The sequence below is a fragment of the Natrix helvetica genome (assembly GCF_964273705.1).
Source record: "Natrix helvetica genome assembly, chromosome: 3".
Classification (NCBI taxonomy): Eukaryota; Metazoa; Chordata; class Lepidosauria; order Squamata; family Natricidae; genus Natrix; species Natrix helvetica.
Window position 1 is genome coordinate 96986748 of NC_138549.1, and position 20698 is coordinate 97007445.

At 39.8% G+C, this 20698-nt stretch overlaps 1 protein-coding gene across 1 annotated transcript in view; it reads right to left on the bottom strand.

Moving 5' to 3' along the window:
• Nucleotides 1–310: 310 nt before the first annotated feature.
• Nucleotides 311–20698, bottom strand: part of GIPC2 (GIPC PDZ domain containing family member 2) — a 29759-nt gene continuing 9371 nt past the window's right edge. The window contains exons 2-6 of the mRNA XM_081947439.1: nt 9572–9757; nt 7571–7751; nt 5742–5851; nt 3186–3267; nt 311–857 (exon numbers count right to left, since the gene is read on the bottom strand). Coding sequence (XP_081803565.1) covers nt 712–857; nt 3186–3267; nt 5742–5851; nt 7571–7751; nt 9572–9757 — 705 coding nt within the window. The 3' untranslated portion in view covers nt 311–711. The remainder of the gene's footprint in view (nt 858–3185; nt 3268–5741; nt 5852–7570; nt 7752–9571; nt 9758–20698) is intronic.

Sequence of the window (20698 nt, forward strand, 5' to 3'; positions counted from 1 at the left end):
ACCTTCAAGATAACTTTTTGATTTGGACAAATCCATGCACGGTTTCTTGGCAAGATTTTTTTGAAAGTGTTTTGCCATTGCCATCTGTCTAGGATTGACAGATTTTGTTTGATAAATTTATATGGCCATCTAACTCACACACAGCTACCAAGCTGGCTTTGTGAACTGCAGTACAAAATTCTGTTCACTTCTCTGACATTGGACATACTTTAACCTCTCTTTGATGCTATTAGTCCAAAATTTAAAACAATGAAAAAGTACATTTTATTCCATGCAGCTAGTTAGTCATTTTGTATGTCTGTATGTCTGTATTTCTTACAACCATTTTTTTAGTGAACATCCGAAGTTACAACAATACTGAAAAAAATGACATGACCATTTTTTCACACTTTTCACCATTGCATTATCCCCATGGTCACATGATCAAAATATGGGTGCTTGGCAACTGGCAGATATGTGCATACACAGAGAAAGAACTTGAATTTTGCTCGGCAAAAATTCCAATTAACTGCAATATTGGGCTAAAAGCTTTGCACAGATACAATGCTACATTCATTTAATTTGGTCAGGTTTATACATCTTAAATAGGTCATTTTAGAATACTTGGGTCATACCCCATGTACATACCCCATGCCATGTACATGACTACACATGTGATGTGTCTACACAGCTTTCACAGTACTGTAATACAATTAACACCTCTCATTAAAATCACCCTTTCAAAGTATCACCTATGGCTCCCCATACATCAAAGACAAATTCATCTGGAAATGCAAAATCTCCCAAAGCTTCATCAAGAGCTACAGCAAATTCATCTGGATTGTTCTTGCCTTTTCCAGCTTCTACCATAGTTGCAGCTAAAACAAGACAGAGAAAGAGAGGGGAAATAATTATTTTTGTAGGCACATCAAAATGAATTGTAGTAGTTGAATTTTATACGAACAAGCTTGGAATAATTCCATTTTATTTAAAAAACATATATTAAAAAGCAAAACTTTTTAAAACTTCCTTAATTAGGAAAGGAAAGTTTAATTTTTTAAAAAATATATCTATAGAATGTATTAAGGCCAGGGCAACTAATCCTCTAAGGAATTATTATTTTCTTAAGGATTAAAAATTCAGCCCCACTTAGGAAAAATATCACCATCAATTTCAGTTGGAAGATAACAAAACGTGAGAACACAAGTGTGAATTTGCTTCCTGCTATAGGTCTATCATCTTCCATACAGAGGAGACCACCAGAGTAGGGCTAAAATTGTGTGGTTGGCACTTGGGAGTGCCTTCTGCTTGATTCTTCAAGAACCAAATTCAGATCCTCTTTCAATCATAGCTTGAATATCATGAATATCATTATTACTTAGTGTTATCTAATTTACAGGATTACTCCTGCAAACAAGGGACAAGAGAAACAAGAGGAACAGCAATATTTAAGGAGTCTTCTTCGTTTTTGCAGTCCCCACAATGCCCATAAACCTCTTACTGGAGAACTGGGACCTTCCTGGAACTTTGTTTTTTGAATAAGGACTGTTTACCCATTGCATGTTATAATGGAGTCAAAGGGGAAGGGAGACAGAATAAAGACTAACTTTGTTTTAATTTAATTTAACTTTCAGAAATATAATGGTATATTTTATGTTCTAATAACTCTTAAGAGTTTTCTTAGAAGCAAATGTCTTTGACACCAAAAGGTGAATCCGACCATAAATGTTATTGGAACTGAAAACCTAAACACTGTAGTAAGGTTTTCTAATCAAAGTCATTTATTAACAACAGTGAAGTATTAATTATCACCATTATCTTTATTATTAAAAATTGTTTTGTTATCATGCCCTTTCTCATCACATTGTGAAATTCTCTTGATTGTTTTAACAAACAATATTATTTCAGTATTACAGTACACCAATATGGAACAGTCAGATACTGGCCTCTAATGGCTGTTAAGAAGAACTACTAGAAAATACTACAAATTCCTATTACATACTCGGCTTTTTAAATTAAATGCATTTTTCATAATACATATATCTATAATTACTCCAAATAAAAATCTACTGACAATTATATCTGATTATTTTTACAATTGTGGTAAGGCATCACATAACAATTGATATGTTAAATAACATATTTGAGATAGCTATTTATAATTAGGGGGGATCTAAGAGTTTATAACTATGCTTTACATAGAGAGAGGATTTACTTATAATTGTTAAAGATTCTTAATTATAACACTGTAATTTTGTTGCTTAAATTTATATGCCTTGTCTGTGCAGAGATGATTGCAGAGATATACAACAAAATACATTGAATAATTGGTGTATGATTTCCCTGTGGCAAGAAACTAATCTTCAGAATTACAATCACATATATACACACAGAGATTGAAAAAGAAGAAAGCAAGAGACAGAATTTGATCTTAATGTTTAATGATAGGCAATATATTTGCTTCAAATTGCCAATAGAATTCAGGTTATTGGGAGGGGAATGTATGCCTATAGTTCATAATCATTTGTTTGAAATGAAGCTCCATTAAACTGAATGAGGCTTATTTCCAAGTAGATATACACACAATTGCCTTAGCCTAACACATAGCTAAACAGGAGTTTATGCTGTTAAAGCCAATCATAACAATCGACCTGTCTAGTCAAGCATGCAGTCTGATATATTAAGATCTGTGCTTTACTACTCCAAGTAGTATAATGAGAATCAGGCTGACATAAATAGATAAGGGGTGCAAGTTTCAATACTGTACAACACTATTTTGCGCACATGAGGTCAGATACAGCAATCTAAACTCTTCATGAAAAAAGTTTTTCATTTCAGAATCATCCTTTGATGGTTTGGAAGTCCTTATCTTCAATTGTTTAGAATATGTTTCTTTTGTTTTAGAACCAGCACTGTGAGCAAATATTGGAATCCTGTTGTCATATCTTATATGTTTAAGTGGGTGTCAAATGATTTAACTGTTAAGATGTTTTGGGTATCTGTCACACCTTAATAGTTTAGAAGCTATAATATGTTAAATCATTTGTCATAATGCAAAATATTTTAAATTCAAGTTAAAGCTACTATTTTGGCTGGCAAAAAAAGAAATAATATTTTATGCAGTATCACATTCAGAATAGGTCTATATTGAAGTTCTAGCAGCCCCAGCAGAACTAGAAAGGACAGTTTGTTACTTAAATACTGACCTAGTTCAAGATCTCTTATTCCCATGTACATTTCCAGAAGATCATCCACTTTTTTGGTAGCCTTTTCTTCCACATCTGAAAGCTTTACCAAAAGGAAGAAACAAATATAAACCATGCAATGAGTAATGCAAAACAGATTAATTATAATATTTAAAAATTTTCACTATCTTGCAATGCAATTATATCAATATTGATTCCAAACTAATTACTACTAAACTGGCTTTACTTCGTCTGGCCAATTTTAAGATATATAAACATCAATCCCAAGAATTATTTGTAAATGGTCATGACCTCCCCCCAGACATCAGAACCACCACTGACCTCCGCTCCTTCCGGCAAAAATTAAAGACTCACCTGTTCCGACTAGCAGGCCTGGCTTAATTACAACTGTTCCTCCTGGTAAACGTACTATTAACTGGTTATTTTAGGGGTATTGTTTTTAATTTAATTTGTGTGTGTCCTAGGGGTTTTAATATTTTATTTATATATACTTGCTCTGTACAGTTCTTTTTAATTCGATTTTAACCTCCTCCATATTTAACTGTACATACTTAATTTTGTTATTTATTGTATTTTGATATATTCTTTATATGGACTGTACACCGCCCCGAGTCCCTTTCGGGAGAGGGGGCGGTCTAGAAGCACGGTAAAATAAATAAATAATAAATAATGCTGGCTGGGGAATTCTGGGGGGTTGAAATCCACAAACTTCGATGTGGCCCAAGTTGGAAAACGTTGCATTAAGCTAATTGCATATTTTTTTTAAAAAAAATTGTATTATTTATTCCAAGTCCCAAGCCTTGGGGACAGGGTGTTTGTGATGCCCCACTTCCCTTTTGGATGATTTATGGTTGGTGTCTTGCTCTCCAATCAGCTGTTTGTGTTTCTTTTATAATGGATTTTTTAAATCTGTAAACTGCCCATAGCCAGGAAGCAGTGACATTTGATTAAAGAAATGACTAAAAATAAATGGAATACAGAATCCAGACTTCTCTGGTGCAGAATTTAATATCCTATAAGGTGATGAGGAATTTCAACAGCAAAAATTATTGAACAATAATTATATGGTTGCCTATTGAACAATCAAGCTGAACTAAAAAAGTCATATGTGACAGCAAGCAAAGTCAATCATAAAATGCAATGAGACTAATACTTCTTCAGAGCCTTTTGTTCTTTATTAGGGCTCTGCAGTGTTTAATGTGTGAAGACAAAAAAGTGCTTCAGAGTATGTGGGATTGCTCCTACAACCCGGTCATGGTTGGCTCAAAGGTGCTTTTTCAAGCGACAACAGGACTTTCTTGTTTTTCTTTCAAGATGCTTTGCTTCCCATCCAAGAAGCTTCGTCAGTTTTGATTGGAGGGTGGGGAATGGAAGGATTTATATCCAATGACAACACAGTCCTTTCAGCAGTTCCAAGAAAGCTCTACACCCATTTGCACCACTTAGGCGAACCTGGGGATACAAATAAACCTCCAAGTAGCCTCAAGTACTCTTTAAAATAATGCAAATGACTAGCTGTTTACAAGGAATATAAATCCTTGCAATAATTTTTTATCTGTGAATAAATTCCTGTCTCCTTTCCACTTCCTTTTACTTTTTGTTTTAAGTTTGCATTTTTACACCATCATTTTTAGTCAAATCTCAACCTGAAATCAATGTTTTAAGGAAAGTTGGTGTGCAAATTTCATTGCTGGAAATGGTCCAGAGGGCACAGTAGGAGCAACAACAGCTTAACATGGCAGAGTGGGAATGGAAGAAATGAGGCAGATGCCAAATTCACCAGGGTGAAGGGAATATTGGTTATAGCTATAGTTTAAGGCAGTGATGGCGAACATTTTAGACACCAAGTGCCCAAACTGCGCACATGTGCATGCCCAAACTGAAAGGTGTGTGCGTGCGTGCCCAAACATGTGCAAATGCATGCATGTGTGGACATGCACAAACACATGCATGCATAGACGTGTGCATGTGTGAACATGTGCATGCATGAATATGTGCAGGCATGCGTGCATGTGCAGCAAAGACCCGAAGACCAGCTGGCCAGCAGAAGGGGGGGCATCCCAACACCGGCAACGTGGCAAGAGGTAAGATCTTTTTCTTTTCTTTCGTGTGCTTCTGTTTTGTTGTTTGCAGGGAAATAGAAGCTCACGAAAGAAATACCACGGAGATCTGACCTGGGTCGAAGGCATGCCAGCAGAGAGTACAGGTGGGTTTTTCCCAGTTCAGCCTGGTTCAGCTGAACTGGTAGTGGTATTTTGGCCTGGGTCGCAGAACCGGCAGCGGCCCAGGCTAGTCATGCCCCCGAATCAGTTCCCCGTTCACCGCTGCCGGTATGTTGATTATTAGTGCGCATGCGTGCCTGGTTCACTGGAAATTGAACTGGCGTGTGCATCTGGTGCGCGTAAGCGAAGTGAAACGGTAGTAAAACTGGGAGCAACCCACCTCTGGCAGAGAGGGCTCTGTGTGCCGTAGGTCCGCCATCACAGGTTTAAGGGCTTCATCCAAACAAAACAAAAATCTGTCTTCAGGACAAAGATTTATGAATTAAAAACTCACCATTTCTTCTACTGTAGCAGAACCTTTGGCTCTTAGTCGAAGAGTCTCTCTTCCTCGGCAGATTTTTTCCTCTGCAAAATTTCCACTTTTTGACCTTGGCTCGATAATTTCTGCAATAGATATATGTTTCCCTAATTCCAATTAAACTCCAAATATAGTTATTCTTCTTTTCAAGACGAACAACATCAAACCCAAATATATGGTTCATAGGATGAAGTTTGGCAATCAATTAATTCAACTTAGAACTCAGATTACTTTAGCAGAATCATTAAAACTTTTTCATAGAGCCAAAATCCACACATTTTATAAATCGGTAGATTGGGAAATTTATGTTTCAATCAACAATGACTAGCTTACAGTAATTTTAAAATAAAAACATTTTGCTTATTAATTCGTCTATCTCACTCATAACTGATTAAAAATAATTTGTTTCATTCTGAACTGTTCTATTATCTAACTAAACTGATTCAGTCTCAATACTCTTTTCAAGGATATCAAAGACTCAGTAAGTCCAATGCGTATGATTTCATCACACCTGTTGTTAGCGAATAGCAACTTAATTTCAATGTGCTATTTCAGTGATGGCGAACGTTTTCGGTACTGAGTGCCAAAAAGGTAGCACAGAAATGCTGCATGCGCATGCTCATCGGGGCCATGCTCTGGAAAAGCCAAACTTCTGGGTTCTAGCGCACATGCATGCCCGACTATCAGCTAGCCAGCGCATATGCGCAGGCTGGTTTTCAGCACTGCTACGCGGGTGAATGGATTGCGCTCCGGAAAAGCCAAACTTCTGGGTTCTGGTGCACATGCGCACCCGACAATCAGCTGGCTAGCGAGCATGTGCACACCGGCTTTCAGCACTGCCGTATGCACAGACAGCTGATTGTTGTGTGAGCATGCATGCCAGAAACCTGGAAGACAAATAGACAAGGCCACATATGCCGGGAAACATGACTTTGCGTGCCACTTTGGGCATGCATACCATAGGTTCGCCATCATGGTGCTACTTCATCATACTATATAGCCTTGGCAAAGACAAACTATTGGAGATGCAGCTGCAATTCTTGTTGACCTCTCCTCTTAATTTTGTGCTTCCACAAAATGTAAGATGTGCTTCCAGATGTAAGTCTGGCCAATTAACTAAACATCACTGTAATTCTCATCCAGCAATGTTTAGGCAACAAAATAGTTGTCATAGCAAAGAAATGCCTCTATTTCCTGAAAAAAAATAGATGCTGCTCCATTCAAAAGTAAGAATCTCATTTCCCACATTGTCTAAAGTATATTTATATATTTACTGAAAATTTGAAGTTTCTGCAACTCAGATCAAGTATGGCTGTGTAATTGAATATTAACCAAATTACAGTGAATATTAACCAAATTACAGTGAATCTTTCAATTCTCCTTAAAGGGCACTAAAGATATACCTAGTGGGGATTGATTGAAGTAGATTTGCAGATCTGAAAAACCATTACCAAGAGGGCCCTAATTCATCTGAAACAAGATAAATTTGAAAGCACATTCCTTTCCATATTTTGTTTAATATCTGTCTTTATTTTAAATCAGGCTGCCCAACAATTTGATACATCCCATGAATCATGCTGGGCTTGATAACCCCTTTTTGTATGCACCAGAAAAAAATAAAGTTTTTGAGCTTCGTATGAAGTTGCCTGCATAATAATTAGTGTAATAGAGTTTAAGTGTGGAAATACATCTTTAAACCTTATGATTAAGTAGCTTAATTGTGATGATCATTGAGAATAGTTTTACTCTATTGCAATAAGATTATCAGTACAAGTATAATGTTTTGGTGGATATATTCCACTCACCAAATGATTTCATAGGTTCTATCAGTTTTAATGTAAATGTCTGGCCCTTCTTCAAGTCCTTTAAATTCTTAGCAACTTCATAATGACGATAGGCTGCTACATTTTTTCCATTTATAGATTCTATGTGGTCACCAACACATATCACTTTTATTTGGTCAATAAGACTTCCTGCTTTAATTCTCTGTAGACAAAAACAATTTTGCACATATTATGATGAATGGAAAAAAATAGTCTGGTTCAGGAAATTATGAACTACAAATATGAACATGAACAGTTTCTCATTTTTAGCCAAGATCCATCTATCCAAAATCGAATGGGAGATAGGCAAGAGAAGAGATTTTCATTCTCTTTATATATCCAGGAAATTAAGAAGATAGTAGTCTCCTGTGTCCAAAATCTTTTCACTAACCTCCTCTAAATAAAAAAGAAATTTTCAGGAGAGTTGGGGTGTCATTAGAAAGAAGGGCAGGAAAAACCCAATGATGAAACATATAGTTATAGTTAACATCTGCAAAATAATATAAGGCAGTTCAGAATTTATACTTAACAATCCATATTCCATAATTTCAAACAGCTATAATAATAAATGTACAGCACTCATCAAGATCTTATGTGAAGGCCTTGCTTTCAGTTCTTCTGCATTTGAGAATTTTAGAAAAGAAATACTGATTTGCCTCCATCTTCAATATTTTGATTTTTTTAAACTGTATCTTTTACAATGAATGTTAACAATTTCCTTTGACTTTATGTAAGTTACTTCTGAGGATCAGAGAATATAATCTGATTTTCATTCTTCCTCAAAGATAAAAATGGCCATAGGAAGATTGTAATCATCTAAATCTTATCAAAGCCAAAATTCTGGAATAAGGAGTTAATTCACCCTGTTTCGTTTTTCTGATCTACAAATACACATGCACTATATCTGAGCAAATTGTAAATTATTAGAAAAAAATGAGATTTTTTTTAAAAAATATTAATCTATAAAGCTTGGAGATATGTGATTGACAGGGAGATTTTTCCAGCCCTTCTCAACTTCCCTGTCTTGGCTTCTATCCAAAGGAAGGTGACCAGGACGGGGAAGAACTTGCTCAGAGGAAAAACTGATAGCAAAATATAACTGACATGAGAAATGACAGACTTTTCCAGAACAAATAGTAGTGAAAAAAATGTACGGTATATAACAGTTATTATGCAATAAAGAAAAAAAGTATGCCGCCTCTCCCTCATCTCCCTTCTGAGTAAGGTATCATATGTTTTTGCAGGAATTATGGGCTTAGTTTATGCATAATGTCTGCATGATCATTGTTTTTTTAAGGACAATTAAAAATGATAACGATAGAATAAGGATCAAATGCATACAAAATACAGCTTACAGACATATGCTAAAGTGTCTTTCATAACTGAAATGTTCCGTTTTAAAAAAGAAATGGTTCGGTCAGATATTTCTTCTTCTCTAAGTGTTCACTCAAGGAATAATATCAGTATTAGGCTTTCAAACCATTCACTTTAGGAGTTACTCAACACGGTTTCAACGCTACCACCATAAATTAATAAAATAAATTGATATTCATGTTTCTCATACAGGTAGTCCACGACTTACAACAGTTCATTTAGTGACCGTTCAAAGTTACAACAGCACTGAAAAAAATGACTTATGACCATTTTTCACACTTATGATTGCTGCAGGATTCCACATGGTCATGTGAATTACATTTGGATGCTTGACAACTGGTTCATATTTATGATGACTGCAGTGTCAAGGGGTCATGTGATCCCCTTTTGCAAATTTCTGACAAGCAAAGTCAATGGGCAAGCCAGATTCACTTAACAACCATGTTACTAACTTAACAATTGCAGTGCTTCACTTACCAAATATGGCAAGAAAAGTCATAAAATGGGGCAAAACTCACTTAACAAATTTCTCACTTAGCAACCTAAGTTTTGGGCTCAATTGTGGCCATAAGTTGAGGACTACCTGTATTCACTTCATCCCCAACCTACCTTTATGAAGGCACATCCATTTCCATTATCAGTAATGGTAAGTCCAAGTGAGTCTTCTGATTTGAAGACCTCCACTTCTTTTTTTATTCCTTTGACATGAGCAAATATAAAGTCTTCAAGACCAATTTGTACACCCAAAAGCTTGTTCATATCAATTTTGTGCGTATTCAATGTGCAAAACATGATCTACAAAGCCAAGAGGAAAACAGGTGTATTTTAATTACTTTTCAAACAAATATCCTTTTTTGATATCATAGGAGACCTAAATAATTGTCCAACGGCAGCAGGTACAAGTTACAGTATTCTATAAAAGTTGCCATGCTATGGGTTACTGTGGTTTCTTAACTCATATGTGTATTAATTACAAAATCCATTCAATGCCCAAAGCCCGTAACTTGTTGCCAAGATTTATTACAGGAAGCAGAATAATTGCTATTTGATACAAACAGAGATACCGTAATTCAATATAATGCTGCTGTAAAAATATTAAACATTTTGTAACGAGTCCCCAAATTCCTATAAGAAATACATCACAAAGTTTTAAAAAAAACATCCTATTTGAAATAAGCCAACAATTATTCAAATAATATGCTGCATGAGAGTTCCTGGCCTAGTACCATTGCTGAGGGACAGTTCTCTTAGCCCACAGGATCCAATGGTATGGTTCCTATGATATGATATAGAATATATGGACATATGCCTATTATAATTGTAATAACATATCTTGGGAAGGACTCGATAGGCAGACTAAAATGCCAAATTCATTCTGAACATCTGGCTGATTGTGGAATGAACCAAAATAATATAATAATATCATATAATTATTAATTATAATTAGTATTTAAGAGACAACTTTGGAAAATATAAATGCATTTATAATTGCTGTGAAGAAAACCGAAGACACTTTATATCCTTTTTTTGTTTGTTTTTCTCTTTCTCCTGTCTTTTCTATTTCTTTCTTATTTACATCACATTTCTTTAATTTGTTCACTTTTCCTTTAAAAAAAAATCATTGCTTTTATTCTGTACACATTTTTAATTAATTAAAATTAAAACAATATTTATTAACGAGTACATTATACAGATAAAATAAATACATAGTAGGGAAAATAAAAAGTACAAAGAAAAAGAAGAGAAAAATTTTAAAGGGGAAGGAAAAATAAATAACTTCCTCCTTTGTCCCAGCAAATATAAACAATTTCATTTAATATGATTTATCTTCCTCTTCTACCAAAAAAGTTTCAAACATTTTAGTTGACAACAATTGAAGTTTCCCATTCTGGCCAATTTTGTTTACCATAGTTATCAAAAAATGTCTGCCAGTTTCTATTTAAAGAAATAGCTTGTTTCTTACTCATTCCAATTTGAACTGGAAAGTTTCCAGAATCCTAAGCCTGCTGGAATTTTCTAAATAAGCTTGGAATAATTCTGACAGAGAACAGTCCAGCTGCTCCTGTGGTGGGTGTCGGATGCTTTCAATTGTGCTAGCTTTTCATGTTGTTTTTGTATTCCAGAGTTTGCAGTCTATTTGCTTTTCTCAAAATAATGTCCATATGCTCCCTCTCAAATATCTGATCTGAACTATCAAGAGATGATAAATGTTCTTTTGCTATAGTGTGAAGGATCTACAGGGGAGAGTGGCCACATGATCACGGGTCTTCACTTCCACTCTGCTCCTCTTGGCCCAGACTTGGTGGACACGAGACAGGAATCAGGTAATCTTTATCTCTTCAGAAGGACAGAGGTAGCACATCAAGGGGAGTGATGGAGGCACTGGTGGGTTCTGTTAAGTCCTCGGAGATACAACTGGGTGACATCAGAGACTTGCAGAAGCCACTCCCATTGGCTGTGACATGCCTGCCGGCTGGCGCAAAATTCATGGCCATCTGATTGGCTGCCCATCTGACAACTATGATATAAATAGCTATCGGGGGGGGGGGGTTTACCAGTTCTTCTTGTCAGTTGTTACCCTATTGTTAAATAAAGAGTTACTGCGTTCCACCACCTTGCCTCCATTATTGGCTCCAGGCTCACAACAGAACAGGCAGCGACCAAGGCCTGCCACACCTCCGAACTAGTTCTCGGGGCGCCGCTGTAGGTGCCGCCATCTTATTTTTTGCTTCTGTGCATGCGCGTGCAATGTGCATCAAGTGTGCATGTACAGTGCGTGCACATGAGCTAACTGGCAGTAGTACCTGCTGGAACCTATCCCTGGATGGAGAGCATTATTTTTTTAAAACTATCATCTGGGTGACATGTCACCCAGCCCACAGGATCCAAAGTTTATCTGACAGGAATGGTTCTGCTCATTTTGCACTTGGACTGCCCCCAGTAGTCATAAGTCAAAGAAGTGCAGGGGTGGGTTCCTACCAGTTCTAACCTCTTCTATAGAAGAGGTTCCACAAATCTACAGTGCCGTTTAGAACCGGTTCCAGCTCCCTCCCCCCGCCCGTCCGCACATCATCAAGATGAAGAGCGAGAGGAGGAATTCTGGGAGTTGAAGTCCACAAGTCTTAAAGCTGTCAAGTTTGAACACCCCTGGGTTTTTTTTTCTAAAGAGTTATGGGTGCAAGCGTCTTGTAACTTGACAGCTTTAAGATCTGCCTGCTTCAAATGCCAGAGTTTCTGAGCGAACATTTTGGTTGCTAAGCAAGAGCATAGTAAGTGAGTTTCACCACATTTTACAAGTTGGCCATGCCCACCCAGTCACATGACTGCCAAGCCACTCCCACTCAGTCACATGGCTGGCAAGCCACTCCCACAAAGCAGGCCACACCTACAGAAGAGGTTCTAAAAAAATTTGAAACCCACCACTGAAGAAGTGTCACTTTGGCTGTTTTCTTCTCATGAAAGAAACCCAGTATAGTTCGTCGACTTCCCTGTACATAATATAACCATTTCAGATTTCTCTAGCCCACAACTGGACAGTGAACTCCAACAGACTCTCCAGGAGTACATTCTTCCTCTGTCCCTGTTTTGTGTTCCCTCCCAGGGACTACCTGCTAGTGTTTATCTCCTGACTGTTTAGTTGTCCTCCTTCTTTGAAGAAGTAGGAATGAAGCCACTCTTTGCCATATCAGTCATATTCATCTGATATGATCTATAAAGGGTGCCATGCTGCAGTCTTAGATCAACACTCAAATAGTTGCCCATCAAACTCAGGCACCCAAGTTAACATGGAACTGGAAACAACTAAGTCCCTAAATTTGAAAAATATACAATACTGTTTGCAAAGTGGCTTTTTCACCATACCTCCCAACAATACCAACTACAAGTATTTCAGGTATACAAAAGGCAGTGCCAAGTTTTTATGTAGGGGGTAGAAACAAATCATAGATGCATTCTATATATATGTGATATGCCAGAAAGCAACAAATCAAACAGCAACAGATATTGATTAGACATCAGAAAAGATAAGACACTATTAAAATATGACACATCTCCTTTCCCTCACAGATTTGTTGCTTTGACACCTGCAACACTCAATGACTTCAGAATACAGCTCTAATATGTGATCAGCAGGCCCGAAAAGGGACTTTTTGCACATCAAAGAAAATGGCTTTGGCACAAAGGAAAGACATTTTTTCTTGAACTTCAAAAAGAGGCATGGAGTGCCATGCTAAAATGCCAATATTGCTTAAAATGGTAATAATAAACCCAAAGTTCTACCTAATTTCTGATCATTAACTCCAACTTTTTATAGGCTACATAGTATCAGCACTTAAGACACTTTTTGGTTCACAAGTGTTACAGTCTTATGTACGATAGTTAATGAAAATGTTGTAAGTAGTGGCTTCGTAATTGTATTTATTTTTTGTAATTAAAAAGGAACAGAATAAAAATGCATTTAATTTAACAACATCATATTTCACTCCAAAACCTCAATTTATTACATTTAAGAACAAGGTATTTCACCCAAAGTTATCCTTCAACTAGGGCTTTTGATCTGCAATAAACTTTGTACTTCCTGCAGTAAATCATAAAGTGTTCAGTTGCTTATTTAAAAAGCTATATCCTTTCTTTTTTTCCTTTTAAAATGAGTGACATACTGAACATTTATTTCAATATGAATCAAGATGTGTACATAATTCAAAGGAAAAGGCCATCTGCTTGCCAATGCAAAGTTCTACTGTATAATGTAACCTTCATTGTGCATACCCTACATACCTTGGATTTTGATAGACTGCATTATCTCTCCTTAACTGGCATAGACAGTTAAAAATGAATTCATTTGTTGCCATAAAGTCCCAAATCAGTGGCATTATGTATATTAATTGCTACTTACCCTTCATTTTTCTTAGTTTAACACTTATGTGTTTAAATTTACCAGACTATAAAATACACATTAAGGAATATTACTGAGTAGATAATTTCTGAGAAGAGTGGGAGCTCCCCAAATTTATTTTCAAATTTTCAAAGTATATTGAAAAACAAAAACTCTACAGTTATAGCAAACCCAAGGGTCTTATAGTATTTAATTATGGCATAAGATATGGTGAACGATAGTTCATCAGTTGCTTAAAGAATAAATGTATCCCTATATTTATATCCATATACATATTTAGATAGTTTGAATGGTGTAGTCTTTAAAGTGCTGGACCAGAACCAGATATGTTTCTATTTATTAATTAAATAGGTATATATGGCTACCCAATTGACCAAGATCACAGATCAAGCATAATCTGGAAAACTAGGAAAACTCCTAGTCGGTGACTTCCGGTTCCAGCGGCTACGGCGACGGGCAAGAACTTTGCCCGCTCCCGCTCTTCGGTGGGCTTCCCCCGTCCTCGGGGGGGGCACAGGATGCCCCGGAGAGGCGTCCTGCCGAGGGAGCAGCTCGCGGAAGGCTCTGGCACCGGCGGCAGCTGGTGGGGGCTTCTCCGCTTTGCTCCAGGCACCGGGGAGCAATTTCGGAGGGCGCGCCTGCGTCTCGCTCTATGCTGATCGGAGAACGCAAAACTGAAGGAAGCAGCGGCGGTGCGGTGAGATGCTTCCTTTCTTCATCCCCTTACTTTTGAGTTGATGGACTTTTCAGTAATTTTAAAAGTTAATCTTTCGGATTTATTCTTGGAGGAGCGGCTGGAGGGGAGGGGGATTTCCCCCCCCCCTTGGACAAGCGGCTTGTAAAAATTTTGCTCTCGCCCCCAGGGGAAGGAGGAGGGGGGAGAGCCAACTAATGATGCCTTACCCCAGTAAAAGTGTTTTTCATGGGACTTAGTTCCAGAACTTATTGATGACCTGAGAACTTTGTGAACTTTTAAATTTTTTTCCTATGCCTCTGAGCCCAAAGCTGGCAGGGCAAGATGGCACACTTCCGTTGTCTTCATGAACTGTGAAACCTGACTCCACCTTTAAAATTCAGGCTTCCGGTCTTTGTCTCCGTGTCACCCAGAGGAATCTCTTGTGGATTGTTATTTCCTGAACTCTTTGGAGAAAAAACTTTCATCTATTGCTAGATTGACTAAAGAAACTCCCACCTGTTTGGATCTTCTGCCTTCTGGACTCATCTGCCTGCTCTACTTCTCCAGCTGCCCAGTCTCTACACTGACTGATCTCTTTGTTTTATAAACCATGTCTCCAAAAAGAAAACCTGGCTTTGCTACTTCTGCACCGACATCTGCAACATCCAGTCCTGCCACACAGTCAAAGATTACAGAACTGATGCAACCTAAGAGTACAGAGATGGATTTGCAACAAATGCTCCAGCAACTCATACAGGGCCAGGAAGAAATTAAGAAACAATTAAAAGAAATGAAGGAAGAAATTAAAGAGAACCAAGTCCAAATTTATAAGAACTCACAGAGACTGGACCTTGTGGAGGGTGGGGTGGCGGAGGCGAGAGGGGGGGTAGAGGCTTTACAGAAGGGAAACAAAGAACTTGATATCCAACAAATGAAAACAGAGTTTGAGAGAATGTCCTTTTATCTTAGATTTCAAAATGTAATAGAAGCAGATGGGGAAAATATAAGGGACATTATGACTAATATTTTAGCTGAATACATACACAAAGATAAACAGCAGATGGAATGGGAGATAGATCTGGTCTATAGAGTGAATTCAGCATATGCCAGAACACACAATGTACCCAGGGAGGTTCATATTAAATTCCTTAGGAAAAGCACAAGAGATGAAATTCTGGGTGTACAAAGGGGGCAAACATTGACATATCATGACAGGGAGATAACCATCCTGAAGCAGATCCCCCAAAAAATTAGGGAGAAAATGAAAAACTATTCGCAATTGGCGAATAAACTATACCAGAAGGGGGTGTGGTTTAGATGGTTGATGCCTGAAGGTATGCTGATATTCTGGGAGGAGACAAGAATCAGAATCAATACACCCATAGAGGCACAGGCCTTTATGGAAAAAAATAAAGCGAACCTAGAAAAAACAGAAGACACCACAATGGTCACACAGGACACGGGAGGGGCCGGAGCTCTGCCAGCGGGGGGTGAAGGGGCAACACCAAGAAAGCTCAGATCACAAAAATGAATAAGAAAACCACAATGTTATAAACAGACCGAAAGTAATAATGAAATTATATCTAGACTATATAGCATAACTATATAAACTGATTGAAAACTATTTTTTCTAGAATTAATATGCTGATTTTTTATGATTATGTATTAATGTTTTATATTTAGATGTATCCTATGAGTTTGGAGGGAGGGGGTGTCTGCAACACTTGCAACTGCCAAAATTTGTAACCATTCCACTTACCCTTTTCCTTATAAATGTTTTAAAAAAACCAATAAAACTTTTTGAAAAAAAAAGAAAAAAGAAAACTCCTAGTCACGCCTTCTCAGCTCAGCCTATTTTAGCTTGGGAAACTAGGAGGAATGTATTGAATGACAAGCAAAGTATGCATTTAGCACATTCAAAAAAAATCAAAGCAAAGGATATATGTATAAGATAGTTTACCTTTTTAACTGATAATCACCTTATTAAAAGGTTTCCCCTGTCCAGTCATAACCAACTCTAGGGGGCAGTAGTCATCTCCATTTCTTAGCCAAGGGAGTCAGTCTTGTCTATTTCCATTGTCATGTGGCCAGCACCACTATACACCAATGACTATAATTGATAGAAAGGGTGTTGGTACTTACCTGATACCCCTCTTCTCATAGTGGGGGAGGAGCATCCAGGATGGGATGACTTTGTCCTCTCTTGATTGGGCTGAGTCAGATAAGCTATTTTAGCCACGCCTTGGTCACCAGGCTCCACCCAGTTATCGGCGAAGAACTCTAACGTTTCAAGGTGTTGATTACCATCTTTAAAGCGCTCCATGGCACAGGACCTAGTTACCTGCGGGATCGCATCCTGCGCCATATATCCCTGCGACCAATTCGCTCTCACAGAGAGGAACTCCTCCGGGTGCCGTCCATTAAGCAGTGCCAGAGGGCGGCGCCCAGGAGTAGGGCCTTCTCCTGTGATGGGCCCAGCCCTCTGGAATGACCTCCCCCCCCCCCCCCGACATTAGGACAACTACCGATCTCCGCTCCTTCCGTAAGAAACTCAAGACCCACCTGTTCCAACTAGCCGGCCTGGCTTAAATAAGAACTATATTCCCGAATCCCCCCTGGCAATTTTAAATGGTAAATTTTGGGTATTTTAATTGTTAATTTTATTGTACTGTTTTAACTTTATAGCTATTTATTTATGAAATTGTAAAATTGTTTTATGTATATACCTCCTCCATACCATATGTTTACATATTTTATTGTACGCCGCCCCGAGTCCCTTCGTGGAGAGGGAGCGACTTATAAATTGAATAAAATAAAAATAAATAAATAAAATATCCGACTCGCTGTATCAACCACTCTAGACTTTATTTTAGTTTCAAACCCTTATTTATTACTTCAACATAACAGTTCAAACAAACAACATAACAGTTTTGCAACATACCTATATCAGGGAGGGGCTGGATCCTCCTCCCCCACTATGAGAAGAGGCGTATCAGGTAAGTACCAATGCACTTTCTCCATAGTGAGGGGAGGAGTATCCAAGGATGGGACGTACCAAAGCCTACACATCCCTAGGGAGGGTTACACATTTGAGTATATACTCAAACCTATGCCTGGTGAGACCTCTCCCCTGCCTTGTGAACAGCCTGCAACACCCTACATCCAAATGAGACTTCCGCAGAACCAAAGGAGTTCAACTTGTAATTCCTCATGAATGGTGAGTGGGAAGACCCCATGGCTGCCCTACAGATCTCAGATAGTGAGGCCTGTGTGGCCCAGGCTGTCAAAGTGGCCACGCTTTGTGTAGAATGCACTGTGATAGAGCTCGGTATTTGCAGACCCCGTGTCTGATAGGCAGAAGCAATACAGGTTCTTAACCACCTGCCTATCGTGGTGGAAGTCACCTTGTTTCCCAGGGACCCTGGCTGGAAGAAAACAAATGGGACTTCCGACTTCCTGTTTGGCCTGGTTCTTCTGAGGTAAATCCTCAGAGTCCTCCTCACATCCAAGGTGTGCCACTTCCTCTCTAATGGGCAAGAAGGGTCCAGGCAGAAATTGGGCAATATTAGCTCCTGCGAGTGATGGAAGCAAGAGCACACCTTGGGTATGAAGGAGGGGTCCAACCTTAGCACTACCCTGTCCTGGTGGAACACGCAGAGATCTTCCCTGGTAGACAGAGCCTGCAGTTCGGATATCCTCCTAGTGGAGGTGATGGCCACCAAAAAGGCCACCTTAAGTGTCAGGAACTTCAGAGAGACAGTACATAATGGATCGAATGGAAGGCCTGTCAGAGCGTCCAACACCTTATGTAAGTCCCAGGAAGGGTACCTGAGCACTGTGAGCAGTTTAAGATTGGAGGCCCCCTTGAGGAACCGCCTGACCATCAGATGGTGAGTCAGTGTCTGAGATCTACTGCACAGGAGTACCGATAAAATGGCCAAGACCTGTCTCCTAATCGTGTTGGGAGCCAACCCTATGTCCAGTCCCACCTGAAGGAAGTCCAGAACTTGTGCAACAGTGGCCAGGACCAGATCGTGGCCCCTAGAGATGCACCATGTTGAAAAAGGGCACATGTAACGCTGTAAATGCACTCCATGGAGAGTCAGCGAGCTGCCTGGATAGTCTGTATAACTCTGGGGGAAAAGTGATCTTCCCTCAGGATGCTCCGCTCAAGCGCCAAGCAGTCAAGTGGAGCCACTGAGGGTCCGGGTGTTCCAGTGACCCCTGACTGAGGGAGATCCTCTCCTGGGGGATCCTCCAGAGCCTGTCCACTGAGAGGGATTGGAGATCGGCAAGCCAAGGCCTTCAGGGCCAGTGTGGGGCAATCAGTACCATCTCTGCCCCCTCCCACAAGATTTTTTGTATGACCCTGGGGATCAGGGGTAAGGGTGGATAGGGATAGAGGAACCCCCTGAGCCAAGGGCAGCGAAGAGCATCTACCCCCTCCACTCCCTGTGTCCAGTACCTGGAGTAAAACCTTGGGAGCTGGGCCTTGAGAGGGCTGGCAAATAGGTTGACCTCCGGGTGTCCGAAGCACTCTGCCAGCTCCTCAAAGATTGCTGGCTGCAGCTTCCACTCCAAATTGTGCACCTCAGGCTGGCTGAGCCAGTCAGCTCTGATGTTCTCCACCCCTGCTATATGTTCTGCCTTCAGCGAATGCTGTCTAAGGTCATAGGCTATCTGAGGTGCTTCTGCAATTTCTCATAGTTGGACATCCAATTCTGAGTTTGTGGTGGGTTCAGGCATGGGGACCGGCCTTTTGCCATGGCTAGAAGGGTGCTATGATTCTATGACTAGGATTAGCTCAGAAAATTTCTTGAATGTATTATGAATTCTTTGAGTTCAATTCACTTGTCGGCCACTAGGGTGCATTGTAAGACTTTGTAGATGCAGGAGCAGTTCACGTGTCAGCCACTAAGAGTGCATTGCAAAACTTTGTAGACACAGAGGCAGTTCACTGGTCAGCCACAAGAGTGCATTGCAGGGCTTTGGAGATGCAGGCGCAGTTTACGTGTCAGCCACTAGGATGTGTTGCCGGACTTTGTAAATGCAAGCGCAGTACATGTGTCAGCCACTAGAGTGTGTTGCAAAACTTAGTAGACGCAGTTCACTGGTCAGCCACTAGGGTGCATTGCAGGGCTTTGGAAATGCAGGTGCAGTTCACGAGTTGGCCACTAGGGTGCGATGCAAAGCTTTGTAGATGCAGGCACACATCACTTGTCGGCCACTAGGGGTTGCAAGTGTTGGCCTGAAATACTGGATTGCAGTTTGTAGAGGAGCCACTAGAGGGTGCTGCTTGTGCCTACTGTTTGGAGTGATTAATAATGGCGCCTTCCTTGCCGTTAAAGGATGGAAGTCTGAGTCAATCTTGAGCCGGTGAGATTTGAACTGCCAAACTGCAGCAGCAGTCAGCTGAAGTAGCCTACAGTACTGCACTCTAACCCCTGTGCCACCTCGGCTCTAGTTGCCAAGGCTATTCTGCTGGTTAGGTTGTCAAGCTGACTCTCCAGTTTTTGGAATTCCTAAGGGTCTTGGACCTGGCTAGCTTGGTACCTTCCATAGGGGTTGAGCCCTTCCCAAATAATTCATAAACAATAGTAACCAATCCACAAGAGCATAACAATCTCTTCAGCTGAATTACATCTGCCTTTTGGCTCTTTGGCTGCCCGAAGGCTTTGCACACACAAGGTAAGCTGATGTTGGGATGGTTGGGACGTCTTTATTGCCCCTCATTGTCAGGACAACTTATCATTAAAGTTCAAAGGATTTGGGAGGTCGGGTCTGGGCTAGCTGACCTCTTTCTCATTCAAGTTTCGTTTCCATGGAGATCTTTCCACTTTTACAAAAGTGGAAGGCTTTTACAACCACTTAAGGAGTAAGACTTTGCTGGAGCACGTGAAAGCAGCTTGTGGCTTTGCAGGCTGCCGCGCAGTTTCCGCTGCCGCTGGGGGTTCTCTCGCCTCCCCCTGCCTCCCGCAGCTCTTTCTGAGCCTCTCTGGCTCTCACCTTGTTCTCTGGCAATCACTGCCAGTGCAGGCGCTACGGGGTATTTTAAAATGCCGTGGTGTGTTGCTCAATCCCTGAGGGGAGCGGTGGAGTGCTCCGGCGTCCTTAGAGCCTCCTTGGGCATTGCCCTTGCTGCAGAGGCCTCTGCGGAGCTCGCTTT